Source organism: Hyperolius riggenbachi, chromosome 4, assembly GCF_040937935.1.
Source record: "Hyperolius riggenbachi isolate aHypRig1 chromosome 4, aHypRig1.pri, whole genome shotgun sequence".
NCBI lineage: Eukaryota > Metazoa > Chordata > Amphibia > Anura > Hyperoliidae > Hyperolius > Hyperolius riggenbachi.
In genome coordinates, this window is record NC_090649.1 from 353,609,388 (window position 1) to 353,633,769 (window position 24,382).

Consider the following 24,382-nt stretch of genomic DNA (forward strand, 5'->3'; position numbering starts at 1 on the left):
AAGTTTTGCTACCATTAACCACTTGAGGACTGCAGTGCTAAACCTCCCTAAAGACCAGGCCATTTTTTACAATTCAGACCACTGCAGCTATAACTGTTTATTGCTCGGTCATACAACTTACCACCCAAATGAATTTTACTTCCTTTTCTTGTCACTAATATAGCTTTCTTTTGGTGCTATTTGATTGCTGCTGTGATTTTTAGTTTTTCTTATATTCATCAAAAAAGACAGAAATTGTCAAAAAAATTATATTTTCAACTTTCTGTGGTAAACATTTTCAAATGAACTAACAATTCTATTCAAGTTTTTGTCCAAATTTATTGTGTTACGTCTTTGATAAAAAAAATCCAATAAGTGTATATTTATAAAAAGTTATAACGTTTACAAACTATGGTACAAAAAATTGAATTTGCGCAGTTTGAAGCAGCTCTGACTTTTCTGAGCACCTGTCATGTTTCTGGAGGTGCTAGAATTCCAGGATAGTATAAATACCCTCCAAATGACCCTATTTTGGAAAGAAGACACCCCAAGGTATTTGCTGAGGGGCATGGTGAGTTCATAAAAGATTTTACTTTTTGTCACAAGTTAGCAGAAAATGACACTTTCTGACAATTTTTTTATTTTTTTTTTTAAAGTGTTTCAATTTCTGCTAACTTGTGACAAAAAAAATAAAATAAAATCTGCCACGGACTCACCATGCCCCTCAATCAATACCTTGGGGTGTCTACTTTCCAAAATTGGGTCACTTGTGGGGTACTTGTACTGCCCTGGCATTTGGGGGGGGGCTAAATTATGAGCACCCCTGTAAAGCCTAAAGGTGCTCATTTTACTTTGGGCCCCTTTGCACAGCTAGGCAGCAAAAAAAAAAAAGTGTCACATGTGGTATCGCTGTAGTATAATGTGTTTTGGGGTATATTTTTACACATACCCATGCTGGGTGGGAGAAATCTCTGTAAAGGACAACTTTTTCCATTTTTTTTTACACTAAAAATTGTCCATTTACAGAGATATTTCTCCCACCCACCATGGGTATGTGTAAAAAGACACCCCAAACCACATTGCACTACTTCTCCTGAGTACAGCAATACCACATGTGACACTTTTTTGCAGCCTAGCTGTGCAAAGGGGCCCACAGTCCAACGCGTACCTTTAGGAATTAAAAATTCAATTTTACTCATTTGTTTTCCAGACTACTCCTCACGGTTTAGGGCCCCTAAAATGCCAGAGAAGTATAGGAACCCCACAAGTGACCCCATTTTGGGAAGAAGACACCCTAAGGTATTCCCCGTGAGGGGTTGGGTGAGTTTATAGAAGATTTTATTTTTTGTCACAAGTTAGTGCAAATGGATTTTTTTTGTTTTTTTCTCACAAAGTGTAATTTTCCACTAACTTGTGACAAAAAATAAAATCTTCTATGAACTCACTATACCCCTCACGGAATACCTTGGGGTGTCTTCTTTCTAAAATGGGATCACTTGTGGGGTTCCTATAATGCCCTGGCATTTTAGGGGCCCTAAACCGTGAGGAGTAGTCTGGAAACCAAATAATTAAAATTGACCTGTGAAATCCTAAAGGTACTCAGACTGTGGGCCCCTTTGCACAGCTAGGCTGCAAAAAAGTGTCACATGTGGTATCGCCGTACTCAGGAGAAGTAGTATAATGTGTTTTAGGGTGTATTTTCACACATACCCATGCTGGGTGGGAGAAATATCTCTGTAAAGGACAATTTTTTCATTTTTTTTTTTCACTAAATTGTCCATTTAGAGAAATATTTCTCCCACCCAGCATGTGTGAAAATACACCCCAAAACACTACTTCTGAGTACGGCGATACCACACGTGTGACACTTTTTTGCAGCCTAGCTGTGCAAAGGGGCCCAAAGTCCAGGGAGTACCTTTAGGATTTCACAGGTCAATTTTGCTCATTTGCTTTCCAGACTACTCCTTGCGGTTTAGGGCCCCTAAAATGCCAGGGCCGTATAGGAACCCCACAAGTGACCCCAATTTGGAAAGAAGACACCCCAATGTATTCCGTGAGGGGTATGGTGAGTTCAAAGAAGATTTTAATCTTTTGTCACAAGGTAGTGGAAATGAATTTGTTTTAGTTTTTTTCTCACAGTGTCATTTTCCACTAACCTGTGACAAAAAATAAAATATTCTATTAACTCACCATACCCCTCACGGAATACCTTGGGGTGTAGTCTTTCCAAAATAGGGTCGCTTGTGGGGTTCCTATACTGCCCTGGCATTTTAGGGGCCCTAAACCGTGAGGAGTAGTCTGGAAAGCAAATGAGTAAAATCGACCTGTGAAATCCTAAAGGTACTCATTGGCTTTTGGGTCCCTTTGCACAGCTAGGCTGCAAAAAAGGGTCACGTGTGGTATCGCCGTACTCAGGAGAGGTAGTGCAATGTGTTTTGGGGTGTATTTTTACACATACCCATGGTGGGTGGGAGAAATCTCTGTAAATGGACAATTTAGTGTAAAAAAATGAAAACGTTGTCCATTTACAGAGATATTTCTCCCACCCAGCATGGGTATGTGTAAAAATATACCCCCAAAACACATTATACTACTTCTCCTGAGTACGGCGATACCACATGTGTGACACTTTTTTGCAGCCTAGCAGTGCAAAGGGGCCCACAGTCTGAGTACCTTTAGGATTTCACAGGTCAATTTTAATTATTTGGTTTCCAGACTACTCCTCACGGTTTAGGGCCCCTAAAATGCCAGGGCAGTATAGGAACCCTACAAGTGACTCTGTTTTAGAAAGAAGAAGCCCCAATGTATTCTGTGAGGCGTATGGTGAGTTCATAGAAGATTTAATTTTTTGTCACAAGTTAGTGGAAAATTATACTTTGTGAGAAAAAACTAAAAAAATCCATTTCCACTAACTTGTGACAAAAAATAAAATCTATGAACTCACCCAACCCCTCACAGAAAACCTTGGGGTGTCTTCTTTCCAAAATGGGGTCCTATACTGCCCTGGCATTTTAGGGGCCCTAACCTGTGAAGAGTAGTCTGGAAAGCAAAAAAGTAAAATTGACCTGTGAAATCCTAAAGGTACTCATTGGACTTTGAGCCCCTTTGCACAGCTAGGCTGCAAAAAAGGGTCATACGTGTGGTATCGCCGTACTCAGGAGAAGTAGCACAATGAGTTTTGGGGTATATTTTTACACATACCCATGCTGGGTGGGAGAAATATCTCTTTAAAGGACAACTTTTTCATTATTTTTTTTACACTAAATTGTGGCGATACCACATGTGACCCTTTTTTGCAGCCTAGCTGTGCCAAGGGGCCCAAGGTCCAATGAGTGCCTTTAGGCTTTACAGGGGAGCTCACAATTTAGGCCCCCCTAATAATGCCAGGACAGTAAAAACCTCCCAGAAATGACCTCATTTTGGAAAGAAGAGACCCCAAAGCATTCCACGAGCGGCATAGTGAGTTCATATAAAATTTTATTTTTTGTCACAAGTTAGAGGAAAATGACACTTTGTGAGAAAAACATTAAAAAAAATCAATTTCTGCTAACTTTTGACAAAAAAAATAAATCTTCTGTGAACTCACCATGCCCCTCAGCAAATACCTTGGGGTGTCTTCTTTCTAAAATGGGGTAATTTGTGGGGTCTGTCCTGGCATTTTAGCATCTCCGCAATCATTACATGTATGGCCAGTATTAGGAGTTTCTGCTATACTCCTTATATTGGGCATACAGGTGACTTTTTTTTTTTCCTTTTTACAGGTGACCTTTTTTTCCATAAAAGGAAAAATGAACGGCAAAGATTCTCACATTTGCATTGATTAATGTGGATGAAAAAATATCTGCCGAAATATGTGAAAATAATACGGGGGCATGGCGTTTGACAGGACATAGGAGCACCGCCCACAAAAGTTTCCAAACCCACTTTGCTCCTATGCCTTGGCAAACCCGATTAATCCACTCACATCGATCGATGTGGATGAAAAAACCTTTGCCAGTTTTGATGCAAAGTGCTTGCTAAAGCATAGGAACTGCAACACCGCCCCTCAGCTCATATGCCTTGGCAACCATATCTTTCGGCGGAGGAGAAATCTCATCCTGCAGCGCTGCATGCACCGACTTGTGTGTAACCTGACAGACGCGCAATGTTTCTGTCAGGATGCACCATCAGTGCTGCAGCTGGTTGGTCAATCGGTCCGGTCGGTCCACCTGGAAGGGTAAAGGATGGAAAAAGAAAAAAAAACAAACAAAAAAAAAAAAACCAAGCAAGCAGCAATACAATAAATTCATTAACGGTGATAAACTTTATTGAACCTTTTTACCCAAACAATAACATTTGGAACTTAACTTTTTTGCTTACCTGTTTTTTTGTGTTTGTTTTTTTTTTTTTTTTTTACTTACCTTCCAAGGACAAACTTCTCCTCCCCCATGGGACAGTGTGCAACGCACAAATCATACAGAGATGTGGCAAAGTACACTATGCAGTTTGTCCCAAGTGAAAGGAGCGGTTTCTGGCAGCCCTGTGTATTTGGGTCTCTCAAAAGCAGATGTCTGATTTCACACACAGGAGACGCGCAGTAGCGTAGGTATGCACTAGTGTTAAGTCGTACACTTCCGGCGTAAGGGGGGACCGCAAAGTGGGATTTTCGCTAGGCAATTTGCCGCAACAGATCACTCCAGTGTGAAAGAGCCTTGAGAGACTACTACCGTGTCTCACGTTCCCTACTCCAATAGCGAACCTGCTTGTGGAACTGGTCGAAACACTACCCTATACATAGGGCAGGCTGGTCAGGACAGTAGGGACAATAAATAGTGGTGTCACGCCTCATTCCAGCCCTCTTACAGACACGACAATGTTTTCTTGGGGTGCGTTGAACTGGGGTACTCTGAAAGACATAAGCATAGTGTCTTTCATGTAGCCGGCTAACTACATTAAGGGGATTGGCCACGGCTCCTCCTGGATACAGGATTTCCGAAACAACCTCTTCCTGAAATTTAAGGAAGGATCTTGTTGTTCTCCCAGCCCTACTGTAGAGAACAAAGCTGTTGTACATTGCCAATTGAATTAAGTAAACAGACACTTTCTTATACCAGCGTCTGCTCCTTCGGGAAATTAAATAGGGAGCCAACATCTGGTCGTTGAAGTCCACCCCTCCCATGTTTAAATTATAGTCGTGGACGGCGAGGAGTTTTCAACAACCTCAGTTGCTCGCTGAATTTGGACTGTCGTGTCTCCGTGAATGGTCAACAGAAGGTAAACGTCCCTCTTGTCCTTCCATTTCACTGTCGGGTAGTAGTGAGCTATTGGGGAAAGCCCCGGCAACTAGGCCGCACGGTGCCACAGCAGGGAATTTCGAATATCTTCAAATGCTGATAGAGGGCCACACTTGTGTAGTAGTTGTCCACATAGAGATGGAACCCCTTGTGGAATAAGGGTGATACCAAGTCCCACACAATCTTGTCACTGTACCCCAGGTAGTCAGGGCATCCGACCGGCTCCAATTTTGTGTCTTTTCCCTCATAGACCCTAAAGCGATATGTATAGCCTGTGGCCCTTTCACAGAGCTTATACAACTTGACCCCCATACCGGGCGCGCTTGCTTGGGATGTACTGCTTAATGTCAAGGCGGCCGGTAAAATGTACGAGGGACTCGTCTATACAAATGTTATGTTCAGGGGTGTAAGCAACTGCAAATTTGGATGACAGGTGGTCTATGAGGGGTCGAATTGAGTGGAGCCGGTCATAGTCAGGGTGGCCTCTTCCATGACAGGTTGTAAAGTCATCGAAGTGCAGAAAGCGCAAGATGTCCTCAAAAACGTGCCCTGGACAGCAGAGTACATGGGTATGTGATGTATTGGGTGCGTAGACCAACAGGACCGCATCTCATTTTTTTTTTTAGTTAGACCCATGTTAAGGAGAAGGCCCAAAAACATTTTAAATTCGGAAACTGTGACCTGTTTCCACCAAAAAGGCTGGCCATGGGAGCTGTTCGGATTGGCGGTGATAAATTGTGTGGCCTTACGGTTGGTCTCTGCCACGACTAAGTCGTAGAGATCCTGGGTGAAGATCAGATGAAGAGAGTCTAGGGCCGATCCTAGATGATCTGTCTCCACCTGGACTCCAGACTGGGCTGTGAAAGGGGGCACTATGGGTGCAGCGGAATCAGGGAACTTCCAATCGGGGTTTGCCAACACCTCTGGGAGCCTAAGGGTACTACGGGCCCGTGTTTTTGGTGGCTGCGACCGGGGTCTTACTGCACGTGCCACAGAACCAGTTTCAACTGCCATGCTGGTGCTCGCCACGTCACCAGGCTCTACGGAAGTACTGGTTTCAAGTCCAGGAGGTGCTGCGCTGGTGGTGCATGCCTCACCATGAAAACCTGGATCAGCACTAGCACCACTCTGCTGCCCTTGAGGTTGATCCTGCGCCACCTGCGGTCCACTGACATGGGGTCGGGTACGCCTGGCGCTAGCAGGGACCCCAACCTCGTCATCAGAACTATCGGTCAGAGAGCCACTGTCCACTACAGGTTCAAATTCTGAGCCGGATGATTCGTCTGATGAGAAGTCCCAATCACTCTCACCCGACTCGGCCAGAATACTGTAGGCCTCTTGCAGGGAATACCCCTTTCTTGCCATTTTGGGCTGCTAAATTTAGGAGGTATTCCTCTGAGACTACCCAGGAAAAAATGCACCTGTCTAGCAAATGGAAGTATTTGTTAAGTAAACAGCTGCAATCGCTCAGTTTTGATTTTAAAAAAAAAAAAAAATCAGAACTGATCTTTAGAGCGCCGCAGCTATTGTGTTTTTGCAGTGATCAGAAAAAAAATTCTTTCACTGCGGTGGGGCGGGTTGAACGCAAGTGCGGTCGAACGATTAAGCCTGATCGGGCAAACACTGCGTTTTTAGTGGAGCCTACTCTAAGGTGACCCTAGCGTACTTATATAGATCTGACTGCGATCAGTACTGATCACTTACAGATATACTATATCGTACCAATGCTGATTAGCGACAGTGATGACGCTAATCAGCGACTTATTACTGACTGCGGTGTAGTGGGCTGGGCGCTAACTAAAGGGGCCTAGCTAACTCACTGGCCTGTTTTTAGATCACTAGAATAGTGACCGGGGAGGGGGGGGTGATCAGATTCAGAGGCAATCAAATAGCAATCGAAAACAATCAAATGCAATCAGAGGCAATCAAATGTAATTGAATGCAATTATAAACAGAAAGCGGTCAATTAGAATCAGAATCAGCTTTATTCGCCAAGTACGTCAACTGACGCACCCGGAATTTTTTGTGGTACACACGGCAGGAGTATACAGATACAGATTTTATACAGATCAATTCACACAGATGGAAGAAGGAGCTAAACATCAAACATATTGCAGGGGGGGGGGGGGGGTGTAAACATAGTTGGGCAGTAGTGCAGCCTCAATGCACAGCTAGGGGGTGCTTGCAAGGGTGGTAGCTCGAGTTCAGTAGGAGAACAGCTTGGGGAAAGAAAGTGTTCAAATGTCTGGTGGTCTTAGTGAGGATCGATCTATAGCGGCGACCCGAGGGCAGGCGGTCAAAGTATCGGCTGCCAGGGAGAGTAGGGTCGTTCAATATTCTGTTTGCTCTAGACCACAGTCTGGAGGTATGTAGGAGATCCAGAGGTGGAAGGGGAGACCCGATGATCCTCTCAGCGGCATTGATTACTCTCTGGAGCTTAAGTCTGTCGCTTGCAGGATCGCCTGCGTACCAAACGACAATAGAGGAGCAGAGGATGGACTCCACAGTTGCGGTGTAGAAGGTGATCATCAGTTCCCGCGGCATCCCGAATTTCCTCAGCTGCCTCAGAAAGAACAGCCTCTGCTGAGCCCTCTTCTGGGCCTTGGAGGTATTTTCAGCCCACCTAAGGTCTTTCATGATGGTGGCACCCAGGAATCAGACGCTCGACTCCCTGGAGACGTCGATGCCTTCGATGGAGACCGGGTGGAGTGGGTGAGGGCGCCTTCTGAAGTCCACTATTAGCTCGACTGTTTTTGTAGCGTTGAGTACCAGTTGATTGTCTTTGCACCACTTGCAGATGCGTGCGACCTCTTCCCTGTACGCGTGTTCGCCGTCGCCGCCTATGAGCCCCAGTATGGTGGTGTCATCTGCAAATTTTATGACCTTGACAGAGTCGGCGGAAGAGGTGAACCTGTTCGTGTAGAGGGAAAACAGGATAGGGGACAGTACGCACCCCTGCGGGGCTCCCGTGTTTGTTGTTCTATCCTGTGACGAGCAGTTACCGAGCCTCACTCGTGTCCTGTCTGTGAGGAAGTCTTTGATCCAGGAGCACAACAGGGGGTCAAGGCCAAGATGAACAAGGTTTTCGTATAGGATGTTTGGGCATATTGTATTAAAGGCTGAGCTAAAATCAAGGAAAAGGATCCGGGCATAGGTGTTCGGGTTATCGAGGTGTTCTGTAATGTGCGCCAGAGTGATGTTGATGGCGTCCTCGATAGACCCGTTTGGCCTGTAGGCAAATTGAAGTGGGTCTAGGAGGGAGTCAGTGGAGTGCTTCAGGTGGTGGAGGACCAGCCTTTCCAGGATCTTCATGATGGTGGGGGTGAGTGCTACTGGCCTATAGTTGTTGAGATCACAGTTCCCTGGCTTCTTGGGAACCGGAATGATTGTGGATTTTTTAAGGCAGGTTGGAACTTTGCCCTCGGCCAGTGATTTGTTAAAGAGAGGGGTGAAGACCGGAGCAAGTTGGGTTGCGCAGGTTCGCAGGCAGATAGATGACACGCCGTCCGGGCCTGAGGCCTTCCTGGGGTTAAGCCATCGGAGGTGTTTCAGGACATCAGCTTCTCGGACAGTTACCGGACCTGTGCCGGGTGACATCGCTGGTGTGATTGCTTGTGCCTCAAGTGTGGGGGGGGGGGGGGGTCTTTCTCAAACCGGCAGTAGAACTCGTTGAGTTTCTCGGCAAGTACTGTGCTGGGTGGAGCTGGGGGGGTTCAGATTCGTGGCTGCCCTTAGGCCTCTCCAGACTTCCCGTGGATTGTTAGACTGGAGGCTGAGACGCAGCTTGTCGGAATAGTTCCGCTTCGCCACCTTGAGTTCGTGGTTAAGGGTGTTCCTGGCCTCACGAAACTCCTCTGGGGTGCCTGATTTGTGAGCAGCTGCCTTTGTTTTCCTGAGCTGGTTCAGCTTACCATTGAACCAAGGCTTGCTGTTGGGGAAGACTTTGAAGCTCTTCGTCGGGATGCATGACTCCTCACAGAAGCTGATGTAGGACGTGATGTTCTCAGCCCATTCCTCCAGGCAAGGTGACTCCAGGGCTGACCAGTCGGTGCATTCGAAGCAGGCCTGAAGTTGCTGACCAATCACAGGGCAAGCAAGAGGCTGATCGGATACCAATCGGAGTGAAAACAGGCGATCAGATGTCAAAACAGCACCCAGACGATATGTCACTCAGATCTCAATCAATTGTCACTCAGACCTCAATCAAAGCTGGTGACAGTCAATCACAGTTCAGCTGTCAGATGCCAAAGGATGTAAACAGCAATCAATCACAGGGCAATCAGAGATAACCAGATGCCAATCACAGTGTAAACCAGCAATCAGATGTCAAAAACAGTGCACAGACCGATTAGATATCACTCAGACCTCAATCAGAACTGATGACAGGTGGCTAGATGTCAATCACAGTGCAGCTGTTAGATGCCAGGCAATGTAAACAGAGATCAATCACAGGGCAATCAGAAACGATCAAATGCAAATCAGAGCTGGTGACAGGCGATCGAATGTCAATATACAGTGCACAGGAAATAGATGTCACCCACATGTCACTCAGACCTCGATCAGAGCTGGGGACAGACGACCAGATGTCACTCAGACCTCAGTCAGACGCCTGTCAGGGCCAGTGAGGGGGGTAGTGGGGGTGATCAGCGGCGATCAGTGTGTGGGGGGGAAAATCGAGCAGAAAAAACGGTGTACAAACACTAACAGGGCTGCCGTCCTATCTAGTGGTCGATCCAGGAGCGCTGTGACCACTAGATGAGGCGGCAGCCAGTATAAAATACAGGTTGTTTACTAAACAACTTGTATTATACGCATTTTATAGGCCAGATCGTTTCCCAACAGCCCGCCGGCGCTGCTAATTGGCCGGCGGGCTAATGACGGAGGGGGGCCGCAAGGGATGCTGGGCAATGTGCGCGTGCGATCGCCCGCAATTCAGTGCCCCAATGACTTTATGCCGCTCGGTGTTAGGTGGTCCTGGGGCTGCCGCCGCGGCTTCGCCCATCGGCGTGACGCGGTTGGCAGGAGGTTAAAGTAATAGCACGTTTATATTGCCTTTTGTGTGCCTCCACCTTGTATAATACCCAGAAAAGGCACTGCATATGGGTAGGTGGACAAACGTATTGGTAACCTCCTGCTTTTTACTATTAAAAGAACATTTTCCAACACCTTTCACTGGTGCAACTTCACCCAGCACTACATAAAATGTATTAGCTTAATTAACAATAATGGAGAAAAAAAAGTGAACAATCACACTTATACATACTAAGGCCCGGTTCACATCTGCGTTGTGAGTCAAAAGTATCCTGTGAGCAGATCCGGTCACCGCTTCACCGGATCCGGATGGCTCGTCCGTGGCCCTGTTCACATAGTGAAAACAGATCTGATGAATGACTGATCTAATCAGTTTTCACTCAGCAATACATACCTAATTTCCGTAGCAGCCGGCGGTAGAGGCTTCCTCTTCTTCCGCTGTGACTACACAGCGCGTCATGTGACTAGTCACATGACGCGGAAGACGGCGGAAGCCTCTACCGTCGGCTGCTACGGAAGATTAGGTATGTATAAAACCTCCCTCACCCACCCACCTGGCTGCTGTACCCTTCCCTCACCCTCCCATCGCTAGATTTGTGTCGGCCCATGCCCCCATCCCCCGTGGAACGGTCCGTTTGTTCACTAGTGTGAAGAAACGTTCCGTTTTCCATTGCCCCAATGCTGCAGCATTATTGTCCGGATCTGTTCAGCTAAGTAGAACGTAATGCAGCAATTTTTAGGTCCGGGGTCCGGAACATATCCATACCAACGGACACATGTGAATGGATCCATAGGTTAACATTGGATCCATTCACATCCGATCTGTTTGTACAGTATGTGTTTCGGAAATAAACGCTAATGTGAACCGGGCTTAACCTAATTAAGAGGGTGACCAGATAAAACTTACGTAATTGAAGGGTCTACTTGCTTGTATGCATGAGCTGCACAGGATCCACAGTAGGTATATCCTGCATGACTGTAAAATACAGACAAGGGAAATGGCCAATTATATTTCTGCACAGGGTTTAAATTTTAAACAGACATTATACAAGCAGCATCAAAGTATCGAGAGAGAGAGAGAGAGAGAGAGAGAGAGAGAGAGAGAGAGAGAGAGAGAGAGAGAGAGATATATATATATATACACACACACACACATATACACACACATACATACAGAGGGTTGCAAAAGTATTCGCTCCCCTTGAAGTTTTCCACATTTTGTCACATTACTGCCACAATCAATTTTATTGGAATTCTACGTGAAAGACCAATACAAAGTGGTGTACATGTGAGAAGTGGATCGAAAATCATGCATCATTCCAAACATTTTTTACAAATAAATAACTGCAAAGTGGGGTGTGCGTAATTATTCAGCCCCCTGAGTCAATACTTTGTAGAACACCCTTTTGCTGCAATTACAGCTGCCAGTCTTTTAGGGTATGACTCTACCAGCTTTGCATATCCAGAGACTGAAATCTTTGCCCATTCTTCTTTGCAAAACAGCTCCAGCTCAGTCAGAGTACATGGAAGCGTTTGTGAACAGCAGTTTTCAGATCTTGCCACAGATTCTCGATTGGATTTAGATCTGGACTTTGACTGGGCCATTCTAACACATAGATATGTTTTGTTTTAAACCATTCCATTGTTGCCCTGGCTTTATGTTTAGGGTCATTGTCCTGCTGGACGGTGAACCTCCACCCCAGTCTTAACCTGGCTTTATGTTTAGGGTCATTGTCCTGCTGGACGGTGAACCTCCACCCCAGTCTTAAGTCTTTTGCAGACTCCAAGAGGTTTTCTTCCAAGATTGCCCTGTATTTGGATCCATCCATCTTCCCATCAACTCTGACCAGCTTCCCTGTCCCTGCTAAAGAGAAAGAACCCCAGAGCATGATGCTGCCACCACCATGTTTGACAGTGGTGATGGTGTGTTCAGAGTGATGTGCAGTGTTAGTTTTCAGCCACACATAGCGTTTTGCATTTTGGCCAAAAAGTTCCATTTTGGTATCATCTGACCAGAGCACCTTCTTCCACATGGTTGCTGTGTCCCCCACATGGCTTGTGGCAAACTGCAAACGGGACTGCTTATGCTTTCTGTTAACAATGCCTTTCTTCTTTCCACTCTTCCATAAAGGCCAACTTTGTACAGTGCATGACTAATAGTTGTCCTATGGACAGAGTCTCCCACCTGAGCTGTAGATCTCTGCAGCTCGTCCAGAGCACCAAAGACCTACAACATCAACTTGCTGCAGATGGAGTCACTGTGCATCGCTCAACCATTCTGCGCACTTTACACAAGGAGATGCTGTATGCGAGAGTGATGCAGAGGAAGCCTTTTCTCCACCCACAGCACAAACAGAGCCACTTGAGGTATGCTAAAGCACATTTGGACAAGCCAGCTTCATTTTAGAACAAGGTGCTGTGGACTGAGAATACTAAAATTTAGTTATTTGGGCATAACAAGGGGCATTATGCATGGAGGAATAAGAACACTGCATTCCAAGAAAAACTCCTGCTACCAACAGTAAAATATGGTGGCGGTTCCATCATGCTGTGGGGCTGTCAAAGTTGAGGGACGCATGGATTCCACTCATTATCAGCAGATTCTGGAGACCAATGTCCAGGAATCAGTGACAAAGCTGAAGCTGCGCCGGGGATGGATCTTTCAACAAGACAGCGACCCTAAACATTGCTCAAAATCCACTAAGGCATTCATGCAGAGGAACAAGTACAACGTTCTGCAATGGCCATTTCAGTCCCCAGAATTACAGATCATTGAAAATCTGTGGTGTGAGTTAAAGAGAGCTGTCCATGCTCAGAAGCCATCTAACCTGAATGAACTAGAGATGTTTTGTAAAGAGGAATGGTCCAAAATAACTTCAACCAGAATCCAGACTCTCATTGGAACCTACAGGAAGCGTATAGAGGTTGTAATTTCTGCAAAAGGTGGATCTACTAAAAAAAAAAAAAAAAAACTCATTTCTTTTTGTGATGCTCAAATTTATGCACCTGCCTATTTCTGTTTAAACAATTATTGCACACCTTCCGTAAATCCAATAAACTTAATTTCACTTCTCAAATATCCCTGTGTGTGTGTGTCTCCTATATGATATATTTAACTGACATTTTTTATCGTAACAACCAACGATTTATACAGGAAAATCATGACGTTGCCCAAACTTTCGCATCCCACTATATCTATCTATCTATCTATCAATAAAATATATTAATAAATAAATGAAATAATACTTACCTTGGTAGTGGAAAGCCTCTGGATATTCCACAGGCTTCCCAAATCTCACAAAAAGTACAAATTCAGCGCTTGGTCCCCCAGTTGCTTTACTTTACAGTTTCTTTTCTTTACTGTGAGACAATGGTCAAGTGTGACCATACTGCACATGCGTGAGAATGGTTTGCGCATGTCAAGTAGAAAGAAGGCACATGTCATAGTTCTGCAGGCCAGGAGAATTGAGGCAAAGTAGGAGGAAGCTACTCAGATCATTGTAGGACCTGTCTGTAACCCCAATGTAACAGATGGCCCAAGCTCCACCGTTGCAAGGGCTATTGCTCATTTATTGTGTCCATACACTGCCTAGTTCCAGACATATTAGAACAACATTTCAGATATAGGCCCTCTCGCAAGTGCTTGTCTAAAATGTTGTGCTAGTCTGCATGAGACTTGGCAGAGCATGTACAAAAGCGATTGCCTCTGTTCTAAAGGACATGCACAAACTGTACTTGTGCATGCGCAGTATGGACATTGTAAGCTGCTTCTGTTGATTACACATTATCTAAATACTTCACTATGGCTTTCCAGTTACCATTCCAGTCCCCAGTTTTCTTTCATGACAGGTTCAGCATCCATTTAGTTGTACTTGTGTAGGTGGTAGTGATGCTAGCATGTAAAGAATAAGTACCGCTGAATGAGAAGGTTTGGAGAACAAAGACAGATATTGTTCATAAATAAAATACAATACAATAACATTTCTATAGCGCTTTTCTCCCATAGGACTCAAAGCGCTTAGGCTCTCTCAGATTCAGTAATTAGTAGGATGAAGTATTCACACAACAAAAGTTATATTTCTGCAAATGCCAGACTGAACAGGTGGGTTTTCAGTCTGGATTTAAACACGTCCAGGGATGGGGCTGTCCTGATCTGTTGAGGTAAGGAGTTCCAAAACGTAGGGGCAGCATGACAGAAGGCTCTGGGACCAAAAGTTTCTAAGTGGACTCTGGGTATGACTAGATTATTAGAACCTGTGGATCTGAGAATGCGGGGATTGCTACGCAGCTGTAACATATCTTTCATGTATCCAGGGCCTAGATTATTCAGGGATTTAAATGTCAGTAGGCCGATCTTGAATAGGACCCTCCATTCTATAGGTAGCCAGTGAAGGGAATGCAGGACTGGCGTTATGTGGCAGTGACGGGGTTGGTTGGTTAGCAGTCTGGCAGCAGTATTCTGTATCAGCTGTAGGCGGTACAAGGCCTTTTTTGGAAGGCCAGTGTAGAGAGCATTGCAGTAGTCCAGTCGGGATGTGATGAAGGCGTGGACTAAGGTTGGCAGATCTTCTGGGGGTATGAGGTGCTTGATTTTTGCAATGTTCTTCAGGTGAAAATAGGATGATTTCGCCACAGCAGAGATTTGAGTTCTGAAGTTTAAATCCCCATCAATTAGAACTCCCAGGCTACGCACATGATCAGAGCTGCATAGATCCGTGCCTCCTATTCCCAGTGGTGAAGACTGCAAGTTAAGTTGTTTTGTTATCATGCTCTGCCCTCCAATCAGAAGGACTTCAGTTTTGTCTGCATTTAGTTTCAGCCAGTTGTCATTCATCCATTGCTGTAGTTCACGTAAGCAGGCGTTTATAGTTAGAGTTGGGTCTGTCACACCAGGCTTGAAGGAAAGATATAGTTGGGTGTCGTCTGCATAGCAGTGGTATGTCAGGCCATGTTTTTGGATTAGTTTTCCCAACGGTAGCATGTAAATCGTGAAAAGCAGGGGAGAGAGGATTGAGCCCTGGGGCACCCCATACTTAAGTGTTACAGGGGTGGACAGGAAGGGCCCCATAGACACTTTGTGGGTTCTGCCACTCAAGAAGGATTGGAACCACTGACGTACTATGCCATCAATCCCGCAGTATTCCTGTAGCCTGTTTATCAAGATGTCATGGTCAACTGTGTCAAAGGCTGCAGAAAGGTCTAGCAGTATGAGGATCGAGCACTCTCCTCTGTCTCTTGCCATGAGCAGGTGGTTGCATATTTGGATGAGGGCAGTTTCAGTGCTGTGGTGTTTCCTGAAGCCAGACTGGAATGGGTCATAACTGTTATTTTGTAGGATTCTGGCTTCTAGCTGGAGGTATACAGCTTTTTTCAATTAGCTTTCCCAGAAAGGGGAGGTTAGAGACAGGTCTGTAGCTGGTCATTGCATCTGGGTCCAGGGAGGGTTTTTTGAGGAGAGGCCTGATGATTGCTTCCTTCAGTAAAGCAGGAAATATCCCTGATTGTAAGGAACAGTTAACAATTTTGAGGAATACCGGTACAAACAGGTCGGGGCAGTTCAACATGAACTGTGTTGGGCCAGGATCCAGGTCACAGGTAGTTAGGCGGATGTGAAGGAGGATGCTTGATGTGACTTCTTCATCAATTTCTTTGAAGTTTGACCAAGGTGTTACGTTGTCTCTGCTAATGGTCTTCGGCGCTATATTAGGCTCAGATGCTGTAAGTTGGATGGCGGACCTTATAGCGGAGACTTTGTCTGTGAAGAAATGGGCAAATTGGTCACAGAGGTCCTTTGAAGACTCGATATTAAGTTTTTGACATGCTGGGTTACAGAGTTTTTCCACTGTGCGGAACAGTTGGGCTGGTTTGTTAACTGCATTTGCAATCTCTTGTGATAGAAAGGATGATTTTTTTCCCGTGATTACCTTTTGGTAGCTCTTCAAGTGGAAGATTAAGGCATGTTTGTCTTCTGGGGACTGAGATTTGCGCCACAGCCTCTCAAGTTTTCGGCCTTGTCTTTTCAGCTCTTTTATAGCGTTATCAAACCACTGTGCATGATGGTGTGGAGTAAGATATTTGGTGCGCAGAGGAGCAATGGTCTTAAAGGTGGAGGACACACATTTGTTGTATTTAAACACCAGAGTATCAGGGTCCAAGCTGGAGTCAGTCAATTCATCAAAGCTAAGGTTATCTCGGATATGTTGAGGTGTTAGCCCTTTTAAGCAGCGATATTTTATTTGATTCTTGACCTGGTGTTTGACGGCTGGTATTGAGAGGGAGAAGTGGATAGTGTGATGGTCTGACCAGGCAACAGGATTAATTTCCACATTGGCTATTGACAGCCCAGTATGGAATATAAGGTCCAGAGTGTGACCTTTCCTGTGAGTAGCAGAGCTGATTGATTGGAGGAAGCCCAGTTCATGTAAGGCACGAGGTAGCTCTTTTCCAAATTGTGAGGAGGAGTCGTCCACCCATGTGTTGAAATCTCCAAGAACAATCCATCTGGGGTGTTGCAGTGTTAGGTTGCATAGGAGGTCTACAAATTCCTCAAGGAGTATTTTTCTGGTGGGCGGTAGATCAGCAATATGTTAATGTTTTCCTCAGCTGAAAGTTGCACCCCCAAGCATTCAAACGAGTTGGTAGGACCTACAGTAAGTAGTCTGATTTTCAAAGCTGATCTAAAGCAAAGTGCAACCCCTCCTCCCCTGCGTTCTTTCCTGTTGCAGTATATCACGGAATAGTTTGTTGGCACAGCTGCCTCCAGGGTGGGGCCAACAGGTTCAGAAAGCCAGGTTTCAGTCAGGCAGGCCAGATCATGTCACATGTAGTGGCAAGTCTTTCCTTAAAGGGATACTATTGATTAACATGTGTTTTTTAACCTGAGTTTGAGAGAGTTCCTGAAGTATTGGAAAATAATGATGTATACATTTCATTTGCTTATCTCTTGTTTACTGTATTCCTTTCACTATGAACTGATGGCAGTCTGCTCATTTAGTGACAGGAGAGTGAACAATGTGGGGAGGGGGGAGGGATTTCCCTCACTGTTATCTCTGTGTGTAACTGGTGGTGGTTCCATCATGCTGTGGGGCTGTGTGGCCAGTTTAGGGACTGGGAATCTTGCCAAAGTTGAGGGACGCATTAAGTCCACTCAGTAGCAGCAGATTCTGGAGACCAATGTCCAGGAATCCGTGACAAACCTGAAGCTGAGCCGGGGATGGATCTTTCAACAAGACGACGCCCCTGAACACTGCTCAAAATTCAGTAAGGCATTCATGCAGAGGAACAAGTACAACGTTCTGGAACGGCCATCTCTGTCCCCAGACCTGAATATAATTAAAAATCTGTGGTGTGAGTTAAAGAGAGGTGTCCGTGCTCGGAAGCCATCAAACCTGAATGAACTAGAGATGTTTTGTAAAGAGGAATGGTCCAAAATAGCTTCAACCAGAATCCAGACGTTTATTGGAACCTACAGGAAGCGTTTAGAGGCTGTAGTTTCTGGAAAAGAAGGAGCTACTAAATATTAATTTCCCTTTTTTTTTTTCGGTGCCCAAATTTATACACCTGCCTAATTTTGTTTAAACAATTATTGCACACTTTCTGTAAATCCAATAAACTTAATTTCACTTCTCAAATATCACTGTGTGTCTGCTATATGATATATTTAACTGACATTTTTTATCGTAACAACTAACGATCTATACAGGAAAATCATGACAATTACCAACATTGCCCAAACTGGGACCTTCACCAATCACCTACTGCGGACCCTCTACCTTGGAAGCCCACCTGGAGATACTGGTTCCCGGCTGTCTTAACGGGGACACGCTTATATTGGCTGGACACCGCTGACAGCCAATGTTTTTCAGGCGAGACCTGTCTTGGATAGGACAGTGACTTTTACATACCATTTAGTCTCTCAGAGTGCTCTTTTCTATTGTTTTGCTAGCCTTGGACTAAGGATTCTCTTGGCTACAGTGCAGAATCCTTAGCCTAACCTGTTAAGGAAAAATAAAGCTTGTGAACACAGAGGAAACACGGTGAAAAGACTTGGCTTATGGGAGATGCACCTATATAGAGGGGAGGGTAGTAGTGTAGTTGATTTAATCATTTAAGTCTGTGTTTCCTAATAGGGAAGCGCCAGTGTACTCACTTTTGGGGGCCGGACTGGAGGACAATAAGAGAAACCACATGTTAGCTTATCTGCTAACGGTATTTTTGGTATCACTCCAGGACAGGTAAACTTTGAGACTTGGTCCCTCCCAGGAACAGGAAACATCCAAGAACCTCCCTATAAATTTGAAACGGAGCTGGAGGTCAGGCAGTACAATGACAAGTAACAGGAACCAATAAACCTAACCTTATGCTAATTTATAAATATAAAGAAAACATTACAATTCCGTTTAAATATCATAAGCATATAAACATAATAGAAATATGCCATACAGATATATTACTAAGTATAAATGGGTGGGTACCCCTACCTGTCCTTGAGTGTTACCAAAAATACAGTTAGCAGGAAAAGTAACGTGGTTTTTCCAGTACACTCCAGGACAGGTACACTTTGAGATGATAAACAAGTAAATTAAATTTACACACCTAATGCCTCATCTACACGTGTTGATGAGGTGGCGATCCGGCGGGATCGCCTCCTCCGTGTACCCGCCGCGTCCCCGCTCGCCGGATTCGATTCCCCGCTCGTCCCCGCCGGCGCCACTTATCTTCCGCTCGATTCCCTGCCATTGCCATTGGGAGCGAGCAGGGAATCGGCGGTGGGGAGATCCGTCCTGTCAGATCCTATCAATCAAGCCGCATCAGCGGCTCGAATGATAAGGAACATCGCGGCCGCATCTATGCGTGTAGATGCGGCTTTAGGGCGGGTTCACTGCCTCCAGGACAGTTCTCCCAAATCTTTGATCCTTCGCAGAGAGTCGATCAAGTCTGTAGTGCTTCATAAATGGGTTGAGACTCTTTCAGGTTGCAGCTTTGCAGATGTCTGTGGGCGATATTCCTTGCTTGTAGGCCCATGTCGTTGCAGCTGCCCTTGTAGAATAAGCCCTTAAGCCTAGAGGAGGATCCTTTTCCTGAAAACTTATATGCTTCTTTTATACAATCCTTGATCTATTTGGCTATGGTTTTACTTGAGGCTCTAGTACATTTATATTTACCTGAAAAGTTCACAAACAAAGATTCCGTTTTCCTAAAATCTTTCACTTTGTCCAAGTAAGATAACAGATTCTCCTTAACATCCAGTCTGTGCCATCTTGTTTCCTCTTCTGTTTTAGGTTCACTATATAAGGATGGTAATATAATTTCTTGAGTCCTATGGTAAATGTCACCCACTTTAGGCAGGAATTCTGGACTTGTTCTTAAAACTACTCTATCATTGTGAAAGGAACAGAATGGCTGCTTGCAAGGACAGTGCATGCAACTAACTCGCCTAGCAGAGGTGAGGGCTACTAGAAATACTGTTTTTAATGTAGATAAACGTAACAAATCATCATCTACAAAATAATCTGACGACAAAGCCTGTAAAACAAAAGGTAAATCCCATCTGGGAATATTTTTAACCAGAACTGGCTTACTTCTCTCAACTGACTTCACAAAGCACACAACTAGCGGATTCGTCGCTAATTACTTGTTGAAAAAAAAAAAAAAAAAGATAAGATTGCTATCTGGACTTTAATCGTGCTTAAAGCCAGAGCCTTATCCAGGCCTTCCTGCAAAAATTCCAATATGGACGCAATCTCAGTAGACTTAAACTTAGAGGTTTGTAACAATAAATTATACGTTTTCCAGTATTTCTGATAGATCAATCTAGTATTACGTTTCCTGCTATTTAACAGGGTTGTAATTACTCTTGAAGAAAGCCCTTTAGTCCTAAGGACTGCATCTTCAGTAACCAAGCTGTTAGTTTCCATGTAGTTGCTTGTTGAACCGCCTGCCCCTGCATCAGGATCATGTCTTTTGTCACTGGTAATCTCCATGGAGGCTCCGCTGAAAGAGCCAGTAGTAGAGGGTACCATGATCTCCTGGGCCAATCCGGACCAATTAATATCATTGTGCCGGTTGACTTCAACAGTTTCCGTAGAACTAAAAGACATTAGATTTAGAGGCGGAAATTCATACATTAATGTTTTGTTCCAGCCCTGGGACAGAGCATCTATCCCTAATGGATTGTCCATCACATTCAGAGTAAAATTGGCTGCATTTTGTTTATTCTGTTCGCAAACAGATCTATATGGGGACGACCCCATCTGGCCACTAGTTGATCGAATCCCCCCTCATTCCTGCTTTAACACTGTTTAACCTTTCCATCTCAACTGGCACTTTCCCTTCTTCATTTAAACAAGCTATCATAACACCACTAATCAAAAAAACCCTCTTTAGACTCTACTGCCCTTTCTAATTACTGCCCAGTCTCTCCTTCCCTTTGCTTTCAAACTTCTGGAACGCCACATTTACTCAGAGTTGTCTAACTTTCTCTCTGCTAATTCCCTGTTGGACCTCTTCCAGTCTGGCTTCCGCCCTCAACACTCTACGGAAACCGTTCTCACTAAGGTTGCCAATGACCTCCTAGCTGCTAAAGTCAAAGGCAGATTTTCGGTACCAATACTCCTAGATCTGTCCTCTGCCTTCGACACTGTTGATCATACCCTACTTCTCCAGACCCTCTCAACACTGGGAATCAAGGGCCTAGCACACTCCTGGCTCAACTCTTACCTGTCTGGACGTTCTTTCATGGTCTCCTATGCCAATACCAACTCCTCTCCACACCCACTGTCTGTGGGAGTACCACAAGGGTCCGTCCCTGGACCCCTCCTCTTTTCCATTTACACTCATGGCCTGGGACAGATAATAAGCTCTTTTGGGTTTCAATATCACCTGTATGCTGATGACACCCAAATTTATTGTTCTGCCCCAGACCTCTCCACACTACTATCAAAAATCCCCGAATGTCTATCCGCTGTATCTACATTTATGTCATGCCGCTGCCTTAAACTCAATATGAGCAAAATGGAGATTGTGATATTTCCACCTTCGCTCTCTGTTCCACCTTCCATTGTCACAATCAATGTAGATAACACCCCAATAGCATCAACCCCCAAAGCTTGTTTCCTAGGGGTAACTCTGGCCTCTGAGCTCTCCTTTAAACCACATATTAACACTTTAACTACCTCCTGCTACTTCCATCTCAAAAACATTTCCAGAATCCGTCCCTTCCTTTCACAAGAAGCAACTAAAATGCTTGTGCATGCCCTAATCATCTCCCGTCTTGACTACTGCAACACCCTACTCTGTGGTCTACCAAAAAGCAGACTGGCACCTCTCCAATCTCTACTAAACTCTGCGGCCTGTCTCATCCACCTCTCTTCTAGATCCTCTGAGGGAGCCCCTCTCTGCCAATCCCTCCATTGGCTACCAGTTGTCCAAAGGATCCAGTTTAAACTTCTCACACTTGCATACAAAGCTCTACACAAGCTATCGCCTCCATACATTTCCTCTTTAATCTCCAGATACCTCCCCGCCCGGACCCTCCGTTCCTCACAGGAGACCCCTTTGTCCTCCAGCCTAGTCGCTTCCTCTCACTCTCGCATCCAAGACTTCTCACGGGCTGTCCCTCTCCTTTGGAACTCCCTCCCTCAGCCGTTTCGTCATGCCACGAGTCTGGAAACCTTCAAACGTACTCTGAAAACACACCTGTTCAGACAAGCCTATAATTTGCTATAGGCAGCACTGAAGGCACACTGGCTCACCCACTAATCCTTGTTTTTCCTTCCCTTTTGTTTCCTCCCCACTACCCTCTAGATTGTAAGCCCGCAAGGGCAGGGACCTCCTCCTAGTGTTTCTCATACTGCTGTTATTTTAACATATGTACGTGTACCAACTACATATCAACTATGTATGTATCTGTATTTATTCTATTCAATGTCATGACTGTACAGTGTCTTGTATTTCTTATGTATATTTGTTCCCCATTATTTGGCTCTATATAAATATTTATATAAATAAAAAATAATAATAATAATAAAAATAATAAAAATAATAATAATAATAATATCTTGTTGTTCAAACTCCATTCTGTGTTGGAAATCTGCTGACGACTCAATTGATCAGCGAAAACATTCAACGTCCCTTTCAAATGTACTGCAATTAGGGATAGGAACTTTGTTTCCGCTATCTTTAAAATTTCCAGTGCCAGATGTAGAAGTATCTTGCATTTTGTTCCCCCTTGACGATTGACATAGGCCACTACCATGGAATTGTCCGTTTGTATTTGAACAGGATTGGCCTCTAATATGTGCATCGTGCTGAGGATTGCCATCTTCACCACCAATAACTCTGAAATTGGATGAATGATTGGCCATCGATTGATCCCAGATTCCCTGGGTCTGAAACGAGTCTACATGTGCCCCCCAACCAGTTGCACTTGAATTTGTGGTCAATATTTTTTGTATCGGAAATCTCCATAGTTTCCCTACAGATAAATGGTTTTCTACAGACCACCACAGAAGATCTCTTTACTTCGTCGCTTATGGATATCAACTGGTCTAGAGATTGTGGTTTTCTGTCCCAGTTGTTTAACAGCTAAGCTTGTATAACTCTTGACATGCATCACTGCCCACTGTACTGCCGATGCTGATGAGGTCAGAAGTCCCAGCAATCTCATGATCTGTCTCAGAGATAAAGTTTGTAGTGTCATAAATTGATATTTCATTTATAATTTTTTGAATCTTTTCCTTTGGTAGATACAATCTCTGATTTATTGAATCTATGATAAATCCAAGAAATTGGATTTCCTGAGTGGGATGCAGTTGAGACTTTTCTGCACTGAGTAACCACCCTGCTAACTGCAATTCCTGTAAGGCCATTTCTCTGTGCTATATCAAATTTTCTCTTGATTTTGCAATTATTAATAGATCATCCAGATAGGGAACTATTAATACGCCTTTTTTGTGTAGTGCCGCTACTACTTCTGCCATGACCTTGGTAAATATCCTTGGAGCAGAAGTAATCCCAAACGGGAGGCAACGGAATTGTAGATGTTGAATTCAGTCTTCCGTCTGTATCGCAAATTTCAGAAATGTTTGAGATTTTAGTTCTATCGGTATGTGCCAGCACGCATCCTTTAAATCTATACTATATTCCTTCTGGAATCAGCAGATTCCTGATAGAGTGAATTGACTCCATGCAAAATCTTTCGTATCTTATGAACGGATTGATAGGTTTTAGATTGAGAATCAATCTGAACGTCCGACGGTTTTTGGACTAGAAAGATCTTTGAGTAAAAACCTTTCCTCCTCTGATCCACTGGCACCACCAATACAACCTTTCTCGCCAACATATCCTGAATGAGATGTAGGGCCTCCTGATGTACTGAGGACACCAAATTTTTGGTTACCACGAACCTTGTCGGCGGTACTTTCTGAAAAACTATGTGGTAACCATTTTTTATTGTATTGACAATAAAAGGGCTTTTTGACATTTCTTTCCAGCCTTCCCCCCCACCGGATTTATGTCATTGTTTAGATTGGGTTGCAGGATTCTTGATTGCTGAATCCTGCTTTTTCTGGCCTTCGTTAAAGAGCCAGTTTCTCTTCTTGGTTTGAAAGTTTGTTTTATTATCTTGTTTGTTTTTATGAAAAAAACGTTTACCTTGTACTTGTGGTTTCTTTTTGGGGAACAATTTTTTCTTATCAGCCGTACACTCTAGAATTTGCTCTAACTCTGGTCCAAACAGTGTGTCACCAACTACTGGCATAGACACTACTCTATTTTCCGATGACATACTACCATGCCAAGTTTTTAACCAAAGATTTCTCCTGGCTACACTAGCAATACCTGCTACTCTAGCTGTGATTCTAACCAACTCTGATATAGCATCTGTAATGTAGGCTAGGCCATTACGGTCATAGAATTTAGCAATTGATCTTTTGGAGTATCATTCACTATCTTCTCACGTACCTGAGTCATCCATAGACCCAAGATTCTTATAACGCAGGTTATTGCAGTAGCTGGTCTAAAATTTGTACAGATTGCAGGCCATTATTTTTTCAGTGCAAATTCAATTTTCTTGTCAGACTGGTCTTTTAAATGACCCA

The 24,382-nt window shown here is 44.4% G+C and overlaps 1 protein-coding gene across 4 annotated transcripts in view; it reads right to left on the bottom strand.

Annotated features, from left to right (window-relative positions):
• MEMO1 (mediator of cell motility 1) overlaps positions 1-24,382 on the bottom strand; it is a 715,696-nt gene that overhangs the window by 649,960 nt on the left and 41,354 nt on the right. For all 4 annotated transcript variants that reach the window (XM_068231917.1, XM_068231916.1, XM_068231919.1 and 1 more), the window contains exon 3: positions 11,191-11,259. In XM_068231917.1, the coding sequence (XP_068088018.1) occupies positions 11,191-11,259 (69 nt within the window). The remainder of the gene's footprint in view (positions 1-11,190; positions 11,260-24,382) is intronic.